This window comes from Phoxinus phoxinus, assembly GCF_949152265.1.
Source record: "Phoxinus phoxinus genome assembly, chromosome: 14".
NCBI classification, from domain to species: domain Eukaryota; kingdom Metazoa; phylum Chordata; class Actinopteri; order Cypriniformes; family Leuciscidae; genus Phoxinus; species Phoxinus phoxinus.
This window is the reverse complement of record NC_136889.1, coordinates 9,349,744-9,373,095: the sequence shown is the minus strand read 5'-3', so window position 1 is coordinate 9,373,095 and position 23,352 is coordinate 9,349,744. Positions and strand designations below refer to the sequence as shown.

The following is a 23,352-nucleotide window of genomic DNA, read 5'->3' as shown; positions in this document are numbered from 1 at the left end:
ATTCAATCCATCATTTTAGTTCCACACCTTTCAGAAATAGTTATGAGTATATTAAACTAGTATTAAGGTTGTCTGCTTTAAGTCTGTGCAATCCATTCCCATCTGTCTTAAACTGTGGTGTCGAAGTTGGGTGATGATAATTTGCTTTTCATTTGGATATATTCAGTATGCATCGAATGCTGTAAAATAGAAAAAAATATGAACTTCGACATGATTAACTTGAGAAACAAAAAAAGGTGAGAAATATACCATTGTCCAGTTTTCATGAGGTTGATGGCATCATTGATCTCCTCCAGATCCATTTTGTGTGTTATAAACTCGTCAACCTTTATTTTGCCGGCCATGTAGTCTTGAACCAGTTTTGGAATAGAGTCCTTAACCTTAAAACCTTATTCACATAAACAGAAATGAATCCATGCACATGCATATACTCTGAAAGCCATAGAAAGCATTAACTGACAGCTGGTTTACCTCCTAATAGAGTTCCCTTCCAGGTTTTCCCAGATATGAGCTGAATTGGTTTAGCAGAAAAGTCTGCATCAGTATAGCCAACCATAACACTCACACCCCAACCTTTAACACACGACTCCAGTGCGCTCCTCTGAGGTCAAAGACGCATTAATTCACACAGAAAGATTGCAAGCACTGAAAGCTTTTTACATAGTGTAGAGTACGTGTCAGTGAGGTCTTACCATTACTTCAGGGTTTCCCACACACTCGAGTGAGAAGTCCACTCCTCCATTGGTCATTTCTGCCAGTACTTCAGAAATTGGTTTATTATATGCTTTTGGATTCAGAAAATCAGTGGCTCCAAAGACCTTTGCCTTCTCAAACTTCTGTTCATTAATATCCACAGCAAAGATGCGAGAGGCTCCAGCGTTTTTACAGCCCATGACTGCAGCCAGACCTACTGCACCCAGTCCAAACACTGCACACACAGAGCCTGGTGTAACCTTCACACAAACACAAACAAATCACTATTGTAATGCATCTCAACATTCACCTTACTATTCAAGCCACACACACAAAAAAAAAATGTTTTATTTATTTATTATTATTATTTAGGACAAACCAACACATTCTCACCTGTGTAAAGTTGTCCCATTTCTTTAAGAATATAAACCACCGAGATTTAAATTCCCGAAAAAATGGGATAACCTTTCACAGGTGAGAATGTGTTTGTTTGTGTTTTATATCTATTAACAGGTTTTTACTATGGTGCTTTTTAATGTTTTTACTTTTACTATGGTAACCTTTTAATTTCGTGTTAGCTGAGACCTTTGTTTTGTATTGTGTTAGTTTAGCAAAATCATCTGCTGAAGTCCGTTCCAATATGGCGGATGGATTACGTAGCTGTTATAATGCGTAATAATAATTAGCTGCCCATAGAAACAGCTGCTGATGAGGCATTTATATGGCCACAACAAGCAAGTAAGGTTTATAATATGGAGCACGCTAAATCTCAATCCTCTGGGAATCTACTGTTTTAATAAACGCTGAACAGAGGAGAGTCTGCTGGCAAAAGAACGCGACAGAGCTCGTAAAAAAACGAGAATCAACATTGGCTTGGCTTTTCGGAGATGAAGTAAGCTGAGGAATTTGGTATGTTGTGAAAGCAACGCGAAGGTGGTGCTTTTATTACTCAACAGATAAGGTATTTTATCGAACCGATAAATTGACATATCTAACCGTTCACTGTAAAGCACGATGTATTGTGAATTGGTCATTTCATTTTGGTTGTTGCGCTGTGCCGGAATTTAGTTTCAAGGAATTAACGTGTCTACTATTGGGTAGGCAATAGCTACAATAACGTCTTCTTCAGCTTGTCAGCTTGAGATCCTTTCCATCTTAACTGGTTATATCTCCTAAACCTATTAGTAAATGTTTTATGAGCAGTAGGATAATCTGTTTTTTTTTTTTTTAGTTATGAGAAAGAACCATATTCATCCAGAGAGCTGAAGCACAACAATGTTTTTTTTCCCCGCAGTTTTTTTTTTTTTTTTTTTACCGCTAGAGGGCCTAAAGTTATTTTGGATATACCTTTTAATTACTGGTCTGGGAAGATACTTACATTGATTTCTCTTCTTTTAATTATTTTTAATTCTTCTAATACAACTAGAAATCTACACTCTAAAAAAAGTCAGTTCAAATATGATCCAGTGTACCATGTTAATATAAAGGAATTTTCTATTGATTTTTCACACATTTTATACTTTGAATTATACATTGCAGTGTGTTGTGTTTTAGGGTTGAAGGAAATGTCCGTACACTTCATGGGAAATATAGGCTACTGGTAATTTTCTATCAGGGCATTAAACATTTTTCTTTTTTCTTTTCTTTTTTCTTTTTTTTTTTTACAGTGAAGAAATATCACAACGGATGTGCAATTTAGAATCCTGTTGGAAGTAATATCCTTGGCTCTAGGTCATGCAGGTTTATGAATACTGTGAATAAGGACATGTTACTCATTTCATGTAGCCTACAGCTTCTTGCATTATATTTTGTAGAGAAGTAATCATATTCGGATGTGGGGATGAGTCATGAATCATCCACATATCTGATTCACTCAAACATTAATTAATTAATTAATGAACACGCAATGTGTGTTTCTCAGACACTAACAACTTTTGATTCTGCTTTTGCTTTGTTTGGAATGGTTTTCTTTGACAGATCAAAAATGGTAAGTGTATAAATGCTTCTTGCGTCTCTATACTCACCCCAGCTGTGTTGACAGCAGCTCCATAACCAGTAGCTACGCCACAGCCGAGCAGACACACACGGTCGAGAGGAGCATCATCATGAATCTTTGCCACTGAAATCTGGTTCATGACGATGTACTCAGAGAAAGTACCAGTGCTTGTGAACTGCAAGATGGGCTGACCACGGCAAGTAAAACGTGTTGTGGGATATGACATAAAATCAACATATTTATTTATCCTGTCAGGAAAAAAAAAACTGGATGAAATATGTGACAATTTGTTCTGTTAACCCTAATTGTTCTGTCGTGATAATTACTTATCCTGCCAGATAATTATATTTTTTTCTTTTATTTTTTTATCCTTTTTCTAAAAAACAAGAAATTGTGTTTGTTTCTCACCAGTTGCGGTCGCACTGATTTGTTTTTGGACATTTGCAGAATCTGCATTCTCCACACTGAGAGACTGAGAGTGGAATGACCTTATCACCTGTTCAACACAATACACAGATATGTTTACAGCAATATACATATTTTTGAGCATATACATATTTACACTCAAGAGTTAAAGGATTAGAGATGCTATTTTAGTATTATTTATATACTATTATATAATTTATTAATGTTTTAATTTTAAATAATTTTATGTGTTTGTAATTTTATATTTGTTTATTTTTATTTATCTTTAATTTATTTAAGTTTTAGTAATTAGCACCTAAACATTTGTAATTCCAGAAAGTTTTTCATTAAAAAATGTTTTCTTAGAAAAACAAGATTGATCCATTACAAAAACTTCTAATTAATCAATCACAAATACAGTGCAGACATTGATAATATTGTGATTGATAATTGTAGCTGGAAACAGCTGATTTTTTAAGAAAAATATACACTTAGAAGTCCAGGGGCTGTTTACACGACACCGTTTTCAACTAAAAACTTAAAACTTTAGTGCCTGAAAAAGCTAACTTTTAAAAACGTACGTTACACGTCTCATCCTGATTCCTGACGTCACGTGTCTTTACAGGATCTTACCGGGATATGTGTGAACGCACACACAGATCCCGGAAAATCACTGGCAGTGTGAATGAACCAAAATCAAACGATCCCGGGACAAATCCCGTGTCACATTATCCGTGTGAAAGGGGCTTGTGAAAACGCGTCAGTCTATTGTTGTGCTGAGAAATGAAGGCTATTCAATCAATGCGAGAACCCCACCGTGAACTACTCCCATAGAACAGCGAAAACTGCTTCTAACCAGAACAGAAAGGAGTTGTGGAGGCCCTGGTGCACAACTGTGCGAGAGGACAGATAGCTCAGAGCAGTATCCAAACCCGGAGGACCACTGTTATGCAGAGTTTAGCTCCATCTTGCCTTAACACCTGCCTGGAAGTTTCTAGTATTCCTAGGAAGACCGTGGGTGCTTCTCAATAATTATTTTTTTATATTCTTCTATTATTTATCGGTTTTCGGGTCATAGGATGGATGACTGAGGAGCTAAGAAACGAGGAGGGATATTGAGAAGCACCCCTTGATTAGTTTGTTTCGGTGTGTTTAATTGGAGCTGCACTCTGCAGGACAGTGGCCCTCCAGGAGCAGGATTGGACACACCTGCCTTAGTGTCTTAAAGAAACAGATGTCTCACAGGCCCTCAACTGACAGCTTCATTAAATAGTAGGCCTTCCTGCCAAACTCCAGTGTCGACATCAACAGTGAAGACACGACTCCGGGATGCTGGGCTTAGGCAGAGTATATAGCAAAGAAAAAGCCATATCTCAGACCAGCCAATAAAAAGAAAAGCTTAAGATGGGTCCAAGTTTGGGTCAAACAGAAGAGCATTTGTGAGACACAGAACAAAGGAGAAGATGCAAGAGGAGAGCTTAATGCCAACTGTCAAGCATGGTGGAGGTAGTGTGATGGTCCGGGAGTGCTTTGGTGATGGTAAAATGGGACATTCTTACAGGATAAATGACACAACACACCTCCAAACTATGTCTGATATGTTTAGGGAAGAAGCAGTCAGCTTGAATGCTGTCTGTAATGGCAAAGCTCAGTCTCCGGATCTGAACCCCATCGAGCTGTTGTGGAAGCAGCTTGACTGTACGGAAGCCAATCCATCGTGTGGGAGATGTTCCAGGAAGCATGGGGTGACATGTTATCAGATTACCTTGAAAAATTGACAGCTAAAATGGCAAAAATCGGCAATCTATATATATATACTGTAGTCCATATATTTCGAATCATTTGAAGCTTTATGTGAGAGAAGAAGAAAAAAGCTGTTAAGCGTTGAGTCGTTTAAAAAAAAAAAAAAGTTCACAAACTAGAAGCCACTTTCTTTCATGAACTAGCCACGACAAGCTAAGGAAGATGTCCAGAGTTACTTTCACTGACTCAATGATCAGTCACAGCAACTACAGGCTCATGGAGGCAAATAATATCAGTGAATAATTAGTGAAAACTCAAAGCTATTGAATGGCTTCAGATATTTGGAAGTCATATGTACTACTTTTATTATACTTTTTTTGGCCCTCAGTCCCTGTAATTGCATGGAAAAAGTAGTACTTAATTAAAAAAAAATCTCCTTTTGTCTCCACTGAAGAAAGAAAGTCATACCGGTTTGGATGCATACATTTATGGTTGAGCTATGCCTAGAAATTATGTTTTATTTTGTGACCTGGTTTGAAATCAGTGACTCCAGGTCCAACACTCTCCACCACACCAGCGCCCTCGTGTCCCAAGACTGTGGGAAAACCTTGCTTGTCCTTTGCCTCAAACAGGTGGTAAAGCTCAGTGTGACACAGACTTGAAGCTACAATCTACGTGATGGGGAAAATCTTTGTTTATTGACACAAATGAACAGTATTGCATGTTTTAAAATTAGTTGCTTGGTTTTGTGACATATTGCATGGGGCATTTCCCACCTTGATTCGTATTTCTCCTTCCTGAGGTGGGGCGACTTCTATTTCCTCTATTACCAGAGGAGCATTGGGCTCCCAGGCAATGGCAGCCCGACATTTGATCACCTTTGGCAGACAGATGGAATTGGTTCATCATATTTTATGTAGGCCTATTTAATAGTTGACTACACAACTTGAGCGATTGCATGATCTCTGCTCTCTAACTGTGCTTGGAGGTTGTCCAGCCAATGGAAGCATTAAAACAAGTTTTAGAGCACAACTATCTGTGATTTCACTATCACTAAAGATAAATATTAACTCAATAAAACTGCAAGAACACAGTTTTAGTGTGGTATCCATTTGGTTAAACTGGGAGAACAGCAAAAAATAAAAAAAAATAAAAAATATATATATATATTTTAAGAGAATGAGAACAATAATTGTGTACTATTGTCACCTCACACTTTTGTGGAATTTAAAACGCTTTATGTAACCTTTATTTAGTCTTAATATGAACAGTAAGTCTTCATATTGCATATAGGCAAAGCAAGTCAATAATAAACACACCTAGCTGTACTTTTTTTCCGTATCAATAGGTCAATGTAAATAAGCGTAAAGGTATAAAGGTACTGAAGACATATTAAAAATGCATTAACTGCTCTGCAGCACAAAGGAAAAGAAACCAAATGACAATGTTTCAAACCTTCCCTGCAGTGGCCATTTCCCAATGTAGTCGTTGCTGAGACGAATGCAAAGAGAGACAGAAAATCTTTGGCACTCGCTTTTATACTCTGGTTTTAAATGGACGAATCTCTCTCTCTCTCTCTCTCTCTCTCTCTCTCTCTCTCTCTCTCTCTCTCTCTCTCTCTCTCTCTCTCTCTCTCTCTCTCTCTCTCTCTCTCTCTCTCTCTCTCTCTCTCTCTCTCTCTCATTTTTTCCCTTTTTTTCAAGAGTTTTTTTTGTTATTTTTTTTATTCATAGTTATAGTTTTTTTGTCTTTTAGCATGACTATTTACCAAGACATGTTTAAGGGGAGAATGAGGGGTGCAATTGTTGCCCACTAAACCTTTTTTTTTTTTTGTCCCTACCAATGATGTGCACACCATTCATTCTAAATAGTATGAATAAGTATGTCCCAAAGCATATAGCCTATGTTGAAAAGAGTATGCCAAAAGTACCCGGATGGTCTAGTAGATTGTCGAAGTGTGTATCCTTGTACACTCTAAAGACTAATATTGCCCACAGCCCATTGCGCAAACAGACAAATAAAAAGTGTTCAGTGGTCAGGGTCTCAATCACAAATTCCTACCAGTGCACTGAAATGTTCGCTCCCTAAAAAGTCCCACAATGCACTGTGAAAACGGAAGTTCTTGAAGTACGAAACATAAAATCACTGAGCCAACTCAATAAAAAATGACGATATGTTTTTTTGATATTTTTTTTTAAATATACAAACCATTCTTTAATTAGGCTATACTTCAGCATAAACATACATCGCTAGACAGATAATGAACATAATCTAGGCTAACTAATTTATTATTTGTGTTGCATATAGGCCTATATGTAAAAGTATGTATCATAATGTAGACTACTTTATAAATAACAAAAAATAATGTTAAAAAAAAATCAGTTCTGCAGTTGTTCATAAATAGCATTATAGTGAACTAGTCATCAATGTCCCAATGTGACCGAGCCAGTGTCTTTAATGTCCTTTCCAGTGCCCGCATTTTCTTTTTTTTTAATAAACTGATTCACAACCTCGGAAGCTATGGGAGCTGATTGAGTCACTCCCTGGGTCCCCAGCAGCAGTGTTGATGACCTTTCTGGTGTACACTATTACAGTATATTTGTCTGATGTGATGTACACTAATGACCTTTAGAGGGCAGACTTGCACAGCGGGATGTCTGTGATGTGATCTGAGGTGGTTTGTTGCTGTCTTGTGTCTAGCGAAGTCTGGGCTCTGGTATCGTAACCTAGGGAACATCACTCAGAAACATGCCCAGGCTAATGGTTTCTCTGTGGTTAAGCTACTGTGGTCAATGCATTCAAAAACTGTGAGTAACATCCTGTCAAAAAGACACATTCTGATTGATACGAGCATTGCGTGATGTAATCAGACCTGCAGAGATTGCAAACACTCATCAAGCTGTCCTTGTTTTATCAAATGTCTTCATGTGGTGAAAAAGCAGTGTTGGGGAAAGTTTTAAAAGCAATGTGTTACAATATTGTGTAACTTGAAACATTGTTACATTGCGTTGCCTTTTTTTCACCTGGGCTGGCCTTGTTTGTTTGTTTGGTTCTATTTTTGGCAAATACACATCAAATTATTCACAGGATGGAGGAAATGCAAATTCACGTTTGTACAGTAGCTATAGAGAACAAACCTTTCAGCTGTGCTGCCATTCTGGATTGCAGAAGAAGAGAGAAGAAAGTTGAATTAACACTCATTCAACAACAAACACATGGGGACAGGAGAGGAGGTGTCAGTCAATAAATGGGAAAACAAAGTAACTTGCATTAGTTATTTGAAAATGTAACTCAGATATTTTGTTGTAAATGTAAAAGTAATGCTTTACTTTATTAACTACTTGAAAAAAAGTAATCAGATTACGTAACTCATGTTACTATACCCCCAACACTGATGAGGACTGAGGTGTGGCTACACCAAAGCAAGCATCTTGTGATACAGCAGTTCTTGTGGATTTTTTAAATGTCCATTAATATGTGAAAACAGTTGCATTTGCTCAGAGGGTCCACAAATTAATTACCTTAAAAGTATCAAACGTATCGGCTGTGTGAGGTTTGCTGTCTCAGTTTGCTTCAGTATATTTGTATGTCTGGCTCAATACTGTGTTTGTTTGGTACAAATTCTTTAATCTTATCAAATTATGATGGATATATGAAAACTCTTCAGTGCTGAAAGAGTGCCTTGTAACGTTATTGAACATTGTACAAATGTTTTTCATGAACTTGTTCCAGTGTTCATAAGGTCCAATTAAATTGATCTTTGAGTGAGAATGTGCCTGTGAACACCTAGAGGAAACATTAGGTTGAGTACAAATGGTTTAATTATTTTCTGATCATTGCCACTTAAAGAGCAATGTAAAAGCCTGAAAAGCAGTTGCAAACGTGTTGGTTTGATGCAGATACATTTCAGTTTGCAAGCTGGATTAAAGTATATTTTCTCCTTTATTTTGCTCTATTATATAACCTTTTAAAATGAAAGGTGAATCTCCTGCAATTATCACAAAGAAATGGATTGAAGTAAAAAAAAAAAAAGTCAGATAAAATATAGTCAAAAGCAGCTGAAAAACATTTATAGTGTCGTCCAAGCAGTTCGTGTATTGAATTATTGCTGCTGGTTTTCACATCATTTAACTTTAGGTTCATACCTTTAGTTTTATCTAAACCTTTCAGAAATAGTTTGAGTATGATAAACTGCCATTGAGCATGTCTGCATACAATCTGAGCAATCGATTTCCATCAGTTTGTCTTAAACATTTTTAGAAGAGTCTGGAAAAATGGTTTCTCTACAAGTTGACACTGAATTGACCACCCAAGACAGACAGATATGAAAAAAATCATTTGAGAAAGACATGCTGTAAAGTATTTAACATGTGTATCAGTGTTTGGATCAGTTTGGCAGGTTATGAGTTCAAGCTTCAGGGTTGCAGCTGCAAATATTTGGGTGCTTCCCAACATTCCCATGATTATTATGCAAGCGAGACAGACAAATGCTGGAGAGTCTGGCTTAGAGGAGAGAAATAAACTATTTTGACGGCATCATAAATTGGTTACACAAAACCACTTGAAATGATTTACATGCTTGTCTCTTTTTTATTTACCACAGATAACATTTTCTTGCAAAACTTCTCAGAACTATTTTGCCTTGCAGATGAATAGAAGTTTTTGATGCTAAACATCAACGTTTACATGCACTTGTGACTCACTTCATAAAGCTGTGGTCTGGAAAATGCTATTAAAGAGAATCCTTGAAGCTCTTACTTGAAGCTGGTTACCCAGCTGTTACTCAAATATTGAGAGGGAGAAGAGAATAAAGGGAATATAACCGTGGCCTAGAATATGATTGGGTGAAGATGATTTGCTTCTCATTTGGATATATTCAGGACGGACCGAATGCTGTAAGATAGAAAACAAATGTTAGTACTATGTTAATGCAAATGTTTTTTCCTAAATTAACCTCAGACACGGAAAGTTGAGAGTGAATTTTTTTTTTACCATTGTCCAGTCTTCATGAGATTGATGGCATCGTTGACCTGCTCCAGACTCATTTTGTGTGTTATAAACTCGTCAAGCTTTATTTTGCCAGACATGTAGTCTTGAACCAGTTTTGGAACAGAGTCCTTGCTCTTAAAACCTTTACGTAAACAAAAACGAATGTACTGTATGCACAGGCATGTACTCAAGTTCCTTCTCTGAAAGCATTAACTGACAGCATGCTTACCACCAAACAGAGATCCTTTCCAGGTTTTTCCAGATATGAGCTGAATTGGTCGTGCAGAAAAGTCCTTCACATCAGTCCATCCAACGATAACACTCACACCCCAGCCTTTAACACACGACTCCAGTGCGTTCCTCTGAGGTCAAGGACGCATTCATTCACACACAGAAAGATTGCAAGTACTGAAAGCTTTTAAATAAGTAAATAAATGCAGGTTTTTACATACAGTCTAGAATACGTGTCAGTGAGGTCTTACCATTACTTCAGTGTTTCCCACACACTCGAGTGAGAAGTCCACTCCTCCATTGGTCATTTCTGCCAGTACTTCAGAAATTGGTTTATTATATGCTTTTGGATTCAGGAAATCAGTGGCTCCAAAGACTTTTGCCTTCTCAAACTTCTGTTCATTAATATCCACAGCAAAGATGCGAGAGGCTCCAGCGTTTTTACAGCCCATGACTGCAGCCAGACCTACTGCACCCAGTCCAAACACTGCACACACAGAGCCTGGTGTAACCTTCACACAAACACAAACAAATCACTATTGTTATGCATCTCAACATTCACCTTACTATTCAAGTCACAAAAATTATTTGGACACTTTAGTCACCCTTAAAATGTATGAATTTTTTAATGCCTTAGTGCTTTAAAAAGTTTTAGGGCTGGGCGAAATTATGAAATAAGTGATCATCTGGAATTAGATCTACCTACATTTTATTTATAGTGTTGTCTAGAAGATAAAGCGTTCATTTACGAGGCCAACAAATGCGACTTCTGGAGGGCGCATCCGTGGAAATTAGCTATTTATGAATGAGCCATTGAATTATTCACTTAACCAACACACTGATTCATTCTGTAATGACTGACGTTAGCGAGCGCATGGGGGGTTTGTGAGTTAATGAACTGTTAATCATTTATGAAATCTTTAAAATGAAAATAATACAAATATTCAAAATAAAAAACTTCACTGAAAACACTAAGAAATTAAGTATTTTATCGGTTTACCTGCATATCATGTGACCATTAACAGACATCAGAGAACCTTGCTCTTGAATATGTTGTTAAATTATTGAAATATTAACTTAAAATCTTAAGTAAATATGTTAATCTTGTGTTTAAAATCTATAAACCCTGGTTTCACAGATAAGGCTTCAGCCTAGTCCCAGACTAAAATGTTAAAACTGTTTTAACTGAAAGCAACTTGCACTGACAAATCTTAAAATATGTCAGTGCCATTATTTTGTCTCAAGATGCAGATTTTAATTTGAATTAATCTAATCCCTATCTGTAAGACTATAGGCCTAAATTACTCAATATTAACTGCAATTGTTTAAAATAAAGATCTTATCATCACAGCTGACATTAACTTTTAATGTTTGTCTTTATAAATAGTTTTTCTTGAAGTATGCTTGTGCTCTTTCTCTTTAAAATGAATGACCCTTGAATTCAACATTTTGTTATATAAAGCAAAGACATTCAGTAAAGTGTGGCTTAAGTATCCAAACACTTCTTGAATACACACAACATCTATACACACCCCAGCTGTGTTGACAGCAGCTCCATAACCAGTAGCGATGCCACAGCCGAGCAGGCACACGCGGTCGAGTGGAGCATCATCCTGAATCTTTGCCACAGCAATCTGGTTCATGACAGTGTACTCAGAGAAGGTACTGGTGCCCATGAACTGCAAGATGGGCTGACCACGGCAAGTAAGACGTGATTTGGGATCAGACATGATGTCGTGATAATTACTTGTCCTGTCAGAGAGAAAAAAATTCTAAAAAGCAAGAAAATAAGTATGTTTAAAACGTTGTTTTGTGTTTTGTTTTTTTCTCACCAGCTGCGGTCACACAGGTTTGTTTTTGGACACTTGCAGAATCTGCATTCTCCACACTGAGAGATGAAGAGTGGAATGACCGTATCACCTGTTCAACACAATATACAGATGTATTCATTTATTTTACTTGCATAAAGAATGGATCTCAATCAGCTCCCTAGCTTCGTAGGAAGTGAATCAGTGTATAGTGTACATGAATTCGGGCACTGTAAAGGACAGTATGACTCTGGCTCACTGCACATTGGGACACTGATGACCGATTTCCTGTGACATGACAACGTCCTCATTGTAGACCATCACTCCTGGCATTTATGAACAACATCTTTCTGACATTATTTTTTAATGTTATTTAAAGTAGCTACATAGGCCTAATGATAAATACTTTGCTTGTTACATATACACGTGCAAAATTTCAGCTGTAAATAAATTATAAATGTTAGCTAGATTACGTTCAATACCTAGCGATGAATGTAATTAAATAGGCCTAAGTTTTTTTTTAGTTTTTTTTATATCTACCGGGATTTATGTTTCATGCTTTAGTAATGATAATCGATACTACCTGGTTTTCACAGTGCATTGTGGGACTTTTTAGGGAGTTTCAGTGCACTGGAAGGATTTTGTGATTGTGACAGCCCTTAAAATGTCCGATTCCCTGATCAGTGTCCTGACTAGCCTACTACACTAGCTGATTGAGACGCACCCATTTTATTCATGAACAAATCAGTTATACGGGTTTGCGAACCAGATGAACCGATTCATTGAAAATATAAAAAAAAACATTAGGGTGATTAAATGATGGCACAGATGTTTAATTTTGAGTAGCCTAAACTATACTTTTAAAGTAGGCATGAAACGGAAGTTGCGATAGTCTTTTCTTCCCTAATGTGACGTAGCCTATAACCAAGTGAACGGCTTCTGGAATGAGAGAAAATGTATAGGGCGAGACTGGATTTCGTCCTGATCCAATTGATTAAGTGGAAGTGGATGTTATTAATAAAGGCAGATCTGAACGCTGTAGTTGGAGGATTAGTGGCACCCTCCGACGAGACAGACGTCATGAAGATTGCATATGCATTTAAAAAATAATGATAATGGTGTGCACGGATAAATCATTTTTAATAAATAATGCAACATACATTTTTATTTCATGGTGACTTGAAAGGAGAAATAAATACATGGACAGACATTGTTAAAATCTAGTTGTAGTTAATGACCTGGTTTGAAATCAGTGACTCCAGGTCCAACACTCTCCACCACACCAGCGCCCTCATGTCCCAGCACTGTGGGAAAACCTCGCTTGTCTTTCCCTTCAAACAGGTGGTAGAGGTCAGTGTGACACACACCTGTAGCTACAACCTTCAAGACAGGAGAAAAACGTTTTAATAAGTTAACGATATCACAGTACTGATTGTACAACTTGCATGGGGCATTTCCCACCTTGATTCGTATTTCTCCTTCTTGAGGTGGGGCGACTTCTATTTCCTCCATCATCAGGGGAGCATTGGCCTCCCAGGCAACGGCAGCCCGACATTTGATCACCTTTGGCAGAAAGAAGAGATCGGTTCAGCATGCTTTATAGATATTTAATGGTTGACTACTGATGATTATATAACTGCTGAACTTGAGCGCTTGCATGATCTACACTCTCTAACTGTAGTTGGAGGTTGTCCAGCTGTTTGGCTTAAGCCAATGGAAACATGAAACATCTGTTTTTAGAGCCACAAATTTCACAATAGCAGATAAATATTAACCCAATGAAATTGCCAGAGCACATTTTTGTAGTTTTAGCATGGTTTATAGTTTCCATTTGACAGAAAACTGGCAGAAGGACCAATAAAATCCAGAAGAAAAAAATAGCATTCTTTATGATGTACATTTGTCACCTCAGTTTTACATGTGACATCTAAATCTCATATATATATATATATACACACACACACACACACAGGTGAAACTCGAAAAAAGTAGAATATCGTGCAAAAGTTAATTTCAGTAATTCAACTTAAAGGTGAAACTAATATATTATGTAGACTCATTACATGCAAAGTGAGATATTGTCAAATGTTCACCTTTTCACAATATTCTAATTTTGAATTTGGGGTTTTCATAGCTGTAAGCATAATCATCAAAATCATAACAAATAAAGGCTTGAAATATCTCACTTTGCATGTAATGAGCTTGTATAATATATTAGTTTCACCCTTTAAGTTGAATTACTGAAATAAATGAACTTTTGCACGATATTCAGATTTTTTGAGTTTCACCTTTATATCTATATATCTATATATAGGCTAGTCTTTATACACCGTTTTATTATTATTAGCAATGCAGCAAGTCAATATTGCATTGCAGCATATCATACACAAGTTTTACATTATGTGCATTTTATACGAGGCATTGATCTTACATATTTTAGCCAGTTTTTGGCTTAAACCTGGCTTAAAGCACCGAAAACAGTCTAATGAGAGTCTTATTAAAACTTTGGCATTAAATTGATCAAATATAATCTTATTTGCAGATGTATTTGCATTGTAAATTTTTCCTCATCAATAGATCAATGGAAATGAGCGTAAAGGTATAAAGGGACTGAAGTCATATTAAAAATGCATTAACTGCTCTGCAGCACAAATGAAAAGCAACTAAAAGACAAGTTTACGAACCTTCCCTGCAGTGGCCATTTCCCAATGTAGTCGTTGCTGAGATGAATGCAAAGAGAGAAAGAGAATCTTTGGCACTCGCTTTTATACTCTAGATGAAGCAATTTCTCTCCCTCTCTTTTACTGAACTAAAATGAAAATATCATTAACTATAACTCTCTCTCTCTCTCTCTCTCTCTCTCTCTCTCTCTCTCTCTCTCTCTCTCTCTCTCTCACTGAACTAAAATGAACATATCATTAACTATAACTCTCTCTCTCTCTCTCTCTCTCTATATATATATATATATATATATATGTGTGTGTGTATATACACATATGTATTTAAGACCAGAATTTATTCAGACACCAGATATATATTTTTTTTGTTTTTTACTAGTGTTTACTCACACTATAGTTCACTGACCATGTTTTGCTTAAGTGTTTTTTCTTTTCTAATGCGACACTGGTCAATGGTTGACCTAAATTGGTATTATCTAATTGTGTACTTAAATGTTACAGCTGACATCTATTCAACCCAATTCATTTGTGAGACAGTCTAACAGAAGGATGGCCAGAACCAGTGAAATATCAATAACAAAATAAGAGGGATCATACAAAATGCATGCTATTTTTTTATTTAGTACTGTCCTGAATTAGATGTGTTACACAAAAGATGTTTACATTTAGTCCACAAGACAAATAAAAAAGCTGAATTTATAAAAATGACCCCATTCAAAGGTTTAAACGTTCAAAAGTGTCGTTACCTGGCTGATCCACAATTGTTCTTGAGTTCCTTGTTTGTCCTGAGAAGTTAAACTGCTCAATGTCCTTCAGAAAAATAAAATCCTTCAGGTCTAGCAAATTCTTCAGTTTTCCAGCATCTTTTGCATATTTGAACCCTTTCCAATAATGACTACATGATCTTGAGATACGTTTTTTCACACAGAGGTCAATTGAGGGACTCAAACACAACTATTAAAAAAAGGTTCAAACATTCTCTGATGCTCCAATGGGAAACACGATGTGTTAAGCTTTTTGAATTTGATGATCAAGGTAAATTGTACATATTTTGTCATCTGGGAAACGTGTAAGTATCTTCTTAAGGGCAGTACTAAATGAAAAAATGTGGACATCTTCATCCTCTTCAATTTTTTTTTATACTTTTCAATTAATATTTGCTTAAGTTCTAAAGATTTGTAATAATAATATATTGTTAACCTTCTCGCTTTAAATATAGGGCTTCCCAAAAGCAATGTACTTTTTGGAAACACAGCCCAGATGGATTTTGTGGATTTCATTGGGGAAAAAGCAATAAAACAAATTATTTTAAACCATGATAATTTTTATTGTGATAACCCAGTTTTAAAGCTCCCTTACATTGCAGAAAGATGTGAAATATAAAAAGCAATTATTTCAAATTAAATGAATCAAAGTATTACTCCCACCACCACCCAAAAATACAGCATTGTGGCATACAGTAAATGATATGTAGGTGCAATGAAATTATGGCACAGAAGATGCTGATTAACACTGAAAAGAATCAGATACATACTGTAAGAGCAAAGTGTTGGCATTGTATCAGCAATTATGAATTGTAATATTACATACCAACCAAAGCTTTTTTTTAATCAGTACCAAAAATAATCATATTCAAACATGATTTTCAAGAATATGAAATGATGTCATCTTGCAAAGATATTCACAGTTACATAAAGAGCAGCTTGGCTTTGCTTAAAAAGTTAGAGTTCATTCAATAATCTTAAAATGTAAGAAAACACATAAGTGCAATAAAAACTGGCATTTTCATATTTCTCATCCTGAATATGGGTCATACAAAACATTCTATTGGTGCAAAACTTGCATACTAAATATTTTACGCTTAAGAAATTATCCTTTGATTTCATTGATACAGATATTGTAACATGAATTTTTGAAATGAACATGAGCAGATTAAAGTAAAATCAACTAATAAGAATGCCCAATAGGAATATACAGTGCATAACGTAGGTCTTTTCTCACGAGAGGTTTGGTTTTGAAACAGAGTCTTCCTCTGCTCAGACTTTTGGAGCATTTGATTTAATTCATACTGTCAGAGGAAACACAAAAATATCCCAGCAGCCCCAGAACATTTCACATGCAGTAGTATTAACACATTCAAGTTAACACAGAAGGATTATTATTCCCTGGTATATTTCCCAAGGGGAAGATGAGGAAGGTTGCCCTCTAGTGCAATTGCAGAGAACGCAGGACTGACACCTGGGCAAATAAGAGTAATACATTCAACAACAGTACCATGGTCATCTTAATGACCATACAACTGGCATGTACAACTGTCATTAAAATCTGGTTATATTTATGCTCTTTATCCTGAACATTACTTTAAAACTAATGATAGTCAGCATATCAATATGCACCCATTTTGTTGATGCAAATATTTAAGGGAAGCATGCTTTTCACAAATACCTATTTATAGATAATGCACAGTTCACACCTGCGCTCAGACCGGAGGAATCATTCCTGTAGTAGATTAAGTAGATCCTCTGATTATCTTTAATAACTTACCCTCTTGAACATACCCAGATAAAAAGAAGGCAAACGGCACAGATCCAAGTATACGGTTTGGGTAATACGTTCAAATGACATTCACCAAGCTCATTTTTTTTGTAGAAAGAAGTCACTCCTCTCTTTCACTGGCAGAGGCTGTGAGTGGCAAATGCACCTTCATCTGTCTGTCTATCAATTGACATCTGTTATTTCTGAATATAAATGATGACGATGCATAGAGTTCCCACAAGGCCGAGGGCTTGGATACCAAGAAACCAGAGCAGCAACCAAAAGACCAGCACGACCACAGGCTCCACAATCTTCTCTCCAAAGTAAAGCTGGGTGAAACCAAGACCCCTCAGACACTTATTGAGCTCCCCGAACAGAGTGCCCATCTTCTCACAGTCGTCCACCAAAGGAGTCTCTGGCGCAGGTCCTTCTGCTGCCTGTGGCTCTGCTGCGGAGGCTTCATGTGGTCTTTCTCTTCCCCTGAGGTCATTCTGAGAGCAAAGACAGAGTTTGACTAAATTATACAATGTTTTACAAAGCAGAAAGTGGAAAATACTGTAAGGTGACACCACATATCCATGCGTGAGAGTGTCTGTGGAGTGTGTTTATATGTACTCGAGCTATATATAGGCAGGCAAAAAAACAAGTTGGTATACTTAGGTTTATTATTTAGGCTAGTTATGGTAAGCTAAAAAGAGATATTGTTTATGCTTAACAGATTAGACTGAATGCCTTATGTTATACCTAATTAATGTGACATTGCAAAGCAACTGTTCATAGAGCAGGCTGTGTATGATGTGGAAAGCTGTTGATAAAGAAAGGGAGAGGCAGGGCAATGTCTTAAGTTACAGATAACAGAATATTCCGCCATTTCCGAGTAAAAAGTGAAAGGAAGGAAGATAAACACACATGCAAGTCTAAAAAAAATTATTATTATATTTAAATGCAAAATTGTTAGAGCTGTATGAGATCTGACAGTCTTACCTGTTCGCTGTGTGTGGGTCTAGCAGCACGCTCGCGCTGGCAATGACACCCGCTTCGATCTCGCGTCCCGCATAAGACATCACCATGACGTACCTCCGTATCATTTACTATCCGATTAGTACTTGACATATTCCTAAAAAAGACAGATTAATGCTGACCTGAGATAGGGCCGAGGGGCTGAGAACCAGATGGCTACTGGCGATACTTCCGGTTTTGGCTGTCAACATAACGTTACATCCTGACGTCATGAGTCACTCACGGTGCAGTCATAATAAAAGATTTATCATCCTAAATAGCGGAAATTATTGTATTATGTTTGTTATTACAATTATAATGACAAAAATACACATAGACATTATATGCCCATTATGTAGATGTAATAGTCCACATTTTCTTTCTTTTTATAAGGTCTAGCCTGTTTCATAGTATAATTATTCATTAATAAACCCGGAGTAGAAATATATACTGTTATTGAAGTGAAGTCTCTGTGTGTCAAAACCATAGACTGTAAAAAAATAAGTCAAAACCTAGCAAGCCAACTACGTAGACAAAATTTGGGGGCGTCATTGCCGACATGCAGTCGGTTCTTTCGAACAGCTCATTTAAACAAACCGACTGAGAACGATTCAGTTGCCCTTTTACGTCACGCCTAATCACATTTTAATATTCCGGTTAAACCGTAGGCTATACTTTTCCAGATACAATCTGTGATTTATTCATATTATATTGGGGGGGGGATCAACATCTCAGGCACGTCCTAAGTTATTTCTTATATGTACAAATGAGGAGCTTCTCCGTTCAAAGAGTTTATTTAAGAACTGTGATTCGTGAACGTTTGTGAACTGGCTTTATCAATTCACTTTCAAGAACCGATTCAAATTAATGATTCATCCAGATGGCCAAATCGTGTTCGCATTGTTTTTGGTAGGCGTCCCGTTTTGAGACACAGCATGTGATTCGCTCTCAGTACTTTGTCAGCCAATCAGAGCGAAGCACTGAAGTGAAGCGTGAACGTCCCTTATGAGGCCTGTGATGTGAACGACTCACTTAAAATGGCGACGGTGGTGCCGGTGAGTGAATAAACTTCACAAATATTATTTTACACTTTCCTGTCTTTTCACGCTAAATTACAAAGCGACCTTCATTTAACAATAGGTTTATACTTAGTTTTAGGCTAAAATTACTTTTACATTCCATCCTTTGTAAACTTTTAAAAAGCTTTTCGGCTTGTTTGAATGTATGGCTAAAAGTTTGACTGAAAGTTGACAAGGCTTGTTCCAGTCACGCAAGGGACTTAATTGCTTTTCCAGATGTCTGTTCGTCACTACTACCCTTTATGCATGTAGCCACAATTTTAAACTGGTTTAATTTTCTTTCCGGAAGAAAGCGAGCTCGTCAAAGCACAGCTGTCAAAAACTAAGACAGCGAATGAGGAAAGTGAAGTGAATTGTATTGTAACGACACCATGCTGGATCAAACCATGAAAGCTGTGTCAAATCACAGTTTATTCACAGCTGTTAAAATCTGAATGAATGACAGTAATGAATTACTGTAAACACTTCTAGTTCTCTCACACAGCTCAGGTTAGATTAAATTAAGGTTAAGAAAAACTAACAGTGACCACAGTCCTCAGACTTGCAGCAGATACAGCACAATCACATTCAACTACCAGGTATTGCATTGATCCCAGGTGTTGAATCAGTTTTGTTTTGTTTTGTTTGCTTTATTTAATTTAAATAATGGAAAATAATTTTTAAATAAATAATTATTGCCTACAGAAGTCCAACAGTGTGTGTGTGTGTGTGTGTGTGTGTGTGTGTGTGTGTGTGTGTGTGTGTGTGTGTGTCGTCTTCACACTGGCTGCTTTGATGTGAACTGGAATGTATTAGGTCAAAACTAATCTTTAAAAATGACCTGCCCAGGAAATAAACTCAAATTCTTGCAAGAGTGAAGAGGAGAACTCAGAAGAGACCAATCAGGAGATTGTCAGCCCTGAGAGCTACATCAAACATCCTCTACAGAACAGGTCGAGTGAATGAGTGCGCTTGTTTTTAGAGACACATAATGTTATTTCCAATAAAACACTAGTTTCTAATTATATTTTTTAGTTTTTTAATATATACAAATGACATATTTCCTCTGTGTAATTTTATACTTTAAGAGTATTCTTTAGATTTCTAGATTCTGTAAAAATGTTGATGTTATTTTTGTTTTTCCCCTAAAGATGGTCTTTATGGTTCTTCAAAAATGACAAGAGCAAAACATGGCAGGCCAATCTCAGACTGATCTCCAAATTTGACACAGTAGAGGATTTTTGGGCGTAAGACCTTTTTTTTTTTTTTTTACCAAGATGAGCATAGCCTACATTTCACTCCCCCAAGCCCCCACTTGACCAGTTTAATTGAGTTTATGAATCTCTTCTTTATAGGCTTTATAACCACATTCAGGTCTCCAGTTATTTGATGTCAGGATGTGACTATTCTCTTTTCAAGGTAGGCTTCCCTCATAACTGCTAAGTAATTTATTGGATAATTCACCCAAAAGTATAAATTATATTTAAATTAAAGCTCTGTGAAATATTACCCAATATATAAAAACACATGATCAAGACTTCAAGAACTAATTGACTCATTGCTAAGCCGCATCAAAATATAACTGATCAATTGTACTCAGCATCTGTTGCTGTCTGCCAAATTATCTGATGTGCTGTTCTTTTATAACTTAAATCAATGACTTGATTAAGTCAAGTTTTTGGATTGACTTTAAAGACGCAATCCAAAAATATAGTGAAATCCAAATCTTAAAATAAACGTTCAGCAGTTTATGCTGTGCAAGTTAACGTTACTTAATAATTATCATTATTTATTTACATAGATTCTTATCATTTGTTGTTCTGTATTTTTTTAAAGAAGAAAAACAAATAAAATACTTTGCAAATAATCACAAACTGTCAGCTTTTACCTTTTTATGAGCACTTTTACATTGTTGCTCTATTTGTGGAGATCTCCAGTGGAATGTAACCCAAGGAGGGTGGAGTTTAAGGCTCAGTTGCCGAAAGCATAGCATTCGCAAAATATTGTTTTTGTACTTTTATTCTTTTTTGAAAGTAGATTTTTGCTTTAGTGTTGCTTGGTGTTTTCTAGCGGTAGTGTACTCGATACTCCAGATTAATGTGGACTTTGGTTTGTGCTTGGGTTGCAGGATGGTATTGAGCCCATGTGGGAGGATGAGAGGAATAAAAAAGGAGGCCGCTGGCTCATCACTCTCAACAAGCAGCAGAGGAAGTTTGACCTGGACCGCTTTTGGTTGGAAACTGTAAGAGTTCTGAGTTAGTCACTGAACGCCCCCTCAACATGCACGCAAGTAATGCATGTGCTTCTGTAGCCCTGACTCTCAAACACTCACCTGTGTCATTCCTACAGCTTCTGTGCCTCATCGGTGAGACCTTTGACGACTACAGCGATGAAGTGTGCGGGGCTGTAGTCAATATCCGAGCGAAAGGCGATAAAATCGCAGTCTGGACATCTGATTACGAGAACAGAGATGCTATAACGCACATAGGGTGAGACTCTAATGCATTCATGCTACATATAAATCAGGGGTGCCTAATGCCTGCAAGAGTTCAAATCCAACATGCCTGTCTGTAATGATCAAGTTCTTCAAGATCTTACTTAGCTGGTTCAGTTGTGTTCGATCACATCACGAGCTGAACTTTGCAGGAAGTTAGATCTGCAGGAACAGGATTGGGCACCCTTGATATAAAAAACATGCTCAACCTGGTACAATGTGCAATTGTGTTTGTTTGGCAGGAAGGTGTACAAGGAACGGTTAGGCATCCCTATGAATATGACCATTGGCTACCAGTCTCATGCTGACACGGCCACTAAGAGTGGCTCCACTACTAAGAACAAGTTTGTGGTCTGAATATCTTCAAGGGCCTGAATTCTCCCTCTCCCTCTCTCTCTGCCACTTAAAACCAAAGCAGCAAAAACAGAAGACTGGACTCAAACTGCCATGAAACCCCTGCAAGTGCATTTTTTGCAAAAGCCCTTCACAAACACACTCCTGGGCTTCTGCATGTACATGAGGATTGCAGCACAGACAAAGTTTAAAAATAACAGTGTTGCTTATTACATTCAAACACATTTTATAAGTATTACTTCTTTATTATGCTACACTACACATGTTCCCACCAAACATTCACACATCACTACACAGTTTTGCTGAGAAAAAATTAGTATTCAAAAAACACATTCAATGTTTACCCCTGGCAAGTCTTGTTCAGAGTTATTTAAGTATTTAATGTTTTTTTTTGGTAAGAAATTGTCAATTTATTTAATGGCAGAGGAAAGGAAATGTCTGTCTTCTTTTATCCAGCTGCTTCAGTGCCTATGGAACATAAACATTTTAATTTATTCAGATTAATCCTCAACATTTAATTGAGAGGGTATTTGGCCATTGAGCGCATGTAATCAAGCTAATCTACATAGATCTGCCATCTTTAAACATTAACATGATTAAATTTGGGGGTTTGCAATTCAAGAAGTGTTTTTTATATTGTGCATCATAAGTTTACATTCCTTATTAGAACAGTAAACTGGGACTTTCTTTCAATGCTGTAACAGAATTTTGCTTGTCTGGATGTAAGACGTCTCAAAAAGATAGCAGCATTATCAAATAGGCCCTGAAAATAAAAGATATTCATATCGATTACATTTATTTCAGGCGTCTTGGTATTTATCACCACAGTGATCCTGGATGTTAATGGGCATTTCATTATTTATTAGAGCATCAAATCTCACCAAAGTAGGTAACAGAGGTTGACCGATCTATCTATCTACCTTTCTTTTTTTGTGAACTCTACACGTTTAACATTCAGATTTGAACTCTCACAATCAATAATCTAATCACCAATGAGTTTCTTTCGAGACATAAACCTTGGTTGCAGTCTTTGTCTGGAGGTTTGCAGTGCACTGTAATGCACAACCCATCACCACTCAGTCTAGTGTCAGAGCAAAGCTTGATTGTGCTCACCGCCACAGTTTTTTCTGAATCCAAAATTAGTTTCTGTCTATTTAACTGAATTCATAGAGTTCAGAATAAGTTTAAGGTATCATGCAGTAGACTTTGAACAGTGCTGAATGATATTGAACCAGTTTGTCACCTGACACTGGCTGCTAGAGCAAGTACAAAAGGTTACTGCAGGAACATAGAAAGAATAAATAAATATTTGTTAGGACTTTGTTTAGAATCAAAATGGTGTTCAAACTGAGATTATCTGAGATTCGAT

General features: G+C 36.8%; 4 protein-coding genes across 5 annotated transcripts; 1 reads left to right on the top strand and 3 right to left on the bottom strand.

Moving 5' to 3' along the window:
* Positions 1-38: 38 nt before the first annotated feature.
* On the bottom strand, positions 39-6,393 carry LOC307010327 (alcohol dehydrogenase 1-like). Of its 2 annotated transcripts, none has more exons than XM_079634920.1 (9): positions 6,293-6,393; positions 5,614-5,715; positions 5,367-5,508; positions 3,098-3,185; positions 2,718-2,937; positions 693-953; positions 472-601; positions 250-388; positions 39-179 (listed from the first exon to the last, which is right to left on the bottom strand). In XM_079634920.1, exons 1-9 carry the CDS (start codon positions 6,308-6,310, stop codon positions 149-151), a joined length of 1,131 nt encoding a protein of 376 aa, XP_079491046.1. In that variant the 5' UTR covers positions 6,311-6,393; the 3' UTR covers positions 39-148. The 2 variants fall into 2 exon arrangements, with proteins under 2 accessions (XP_079491046.1, XP_079491047.1); XM_079634921.1 differs by having other exon boundaries at positions 472-511; positions 6,293-6,382.
* Positions 6,394-9,444: 3,051 nt separating this feature from the next.
* On the bottom strand, positions 9,445-14,804 carry LOC307010326 (alcohol dehydrogenase 1-like). The gene is made up of 9 exons (XM_079634919.1): positions 14,550-14,804; positions 13,327-13,428; positions 13,104-13,245; positions 11,890-11,977; positions 11,590-11,809; positions 10,309-10,569; positions 10,056-10,188; positions 9,830-9,968; positions 9,445-9,730 (listed from the first exon to the last, which is right to left on the bottom strand). The coding sequence occupies exons 1-9, from the start codon at positions 14,565-14,567 to the stop codon at positions 9,700-9,702; spliced, it is 1,134 nt and encodes a 377-aa protein (XP_079491045.1). The 5' UTR covers positions 14,568-14,804; the 3' UTR covers positions 9,445-9,699.
* Positions 14,805-15,859: 1,055 nt separating this feature from the next.
* Positions 15,860-18,310, bottom strand: fam241a (family with sequence similarity 241 member A). Its single transcript, XM_079634897.1, has 2 exons — positions 18,063-18,310; positions 15,860-17,569 (listed from the first exon to the last, which is right to left on the bottom strand). Exons 1-2 carry the CDS (start codon positions 18,189-18,191, stop codon positions 17,276-17,278), a joined length of 423 nt encoding a protein of 140 aa, XP_079491023.1. The 5' UTR covers positions 18,192-18,310; the 3' UTR covers positions 15,860-17,275.
* A 380-nt stretch (positions 18,311-18,690) lies between these two features.
* Positions 18,691-22,781, top strand: eif4eb (eukaryotic translation initiation factor 4eb). Its single transcript, XM_079634896.1, has 7 exons — positions 18,691-19,132; positions 19,985-20,088; positions 20,287-20,382; positions 20,491-20,554; positions 21,264-21,377; positions 21,485-21,624; positions 21,872-22,781. Exons 1-7 carry the CDS (start codon positions 19,115-19,117, stop codon positions 21,984-21,986), a joined length of 651 nt encoding a protein of 216 aa, XP_079491022.1. The 5' UTR covers positions 18,691-19,114; the 3' UTR covers positions 21,987-22,781.
* Positions 22,782-23,352: the final 571 nt, after the last annotated feature.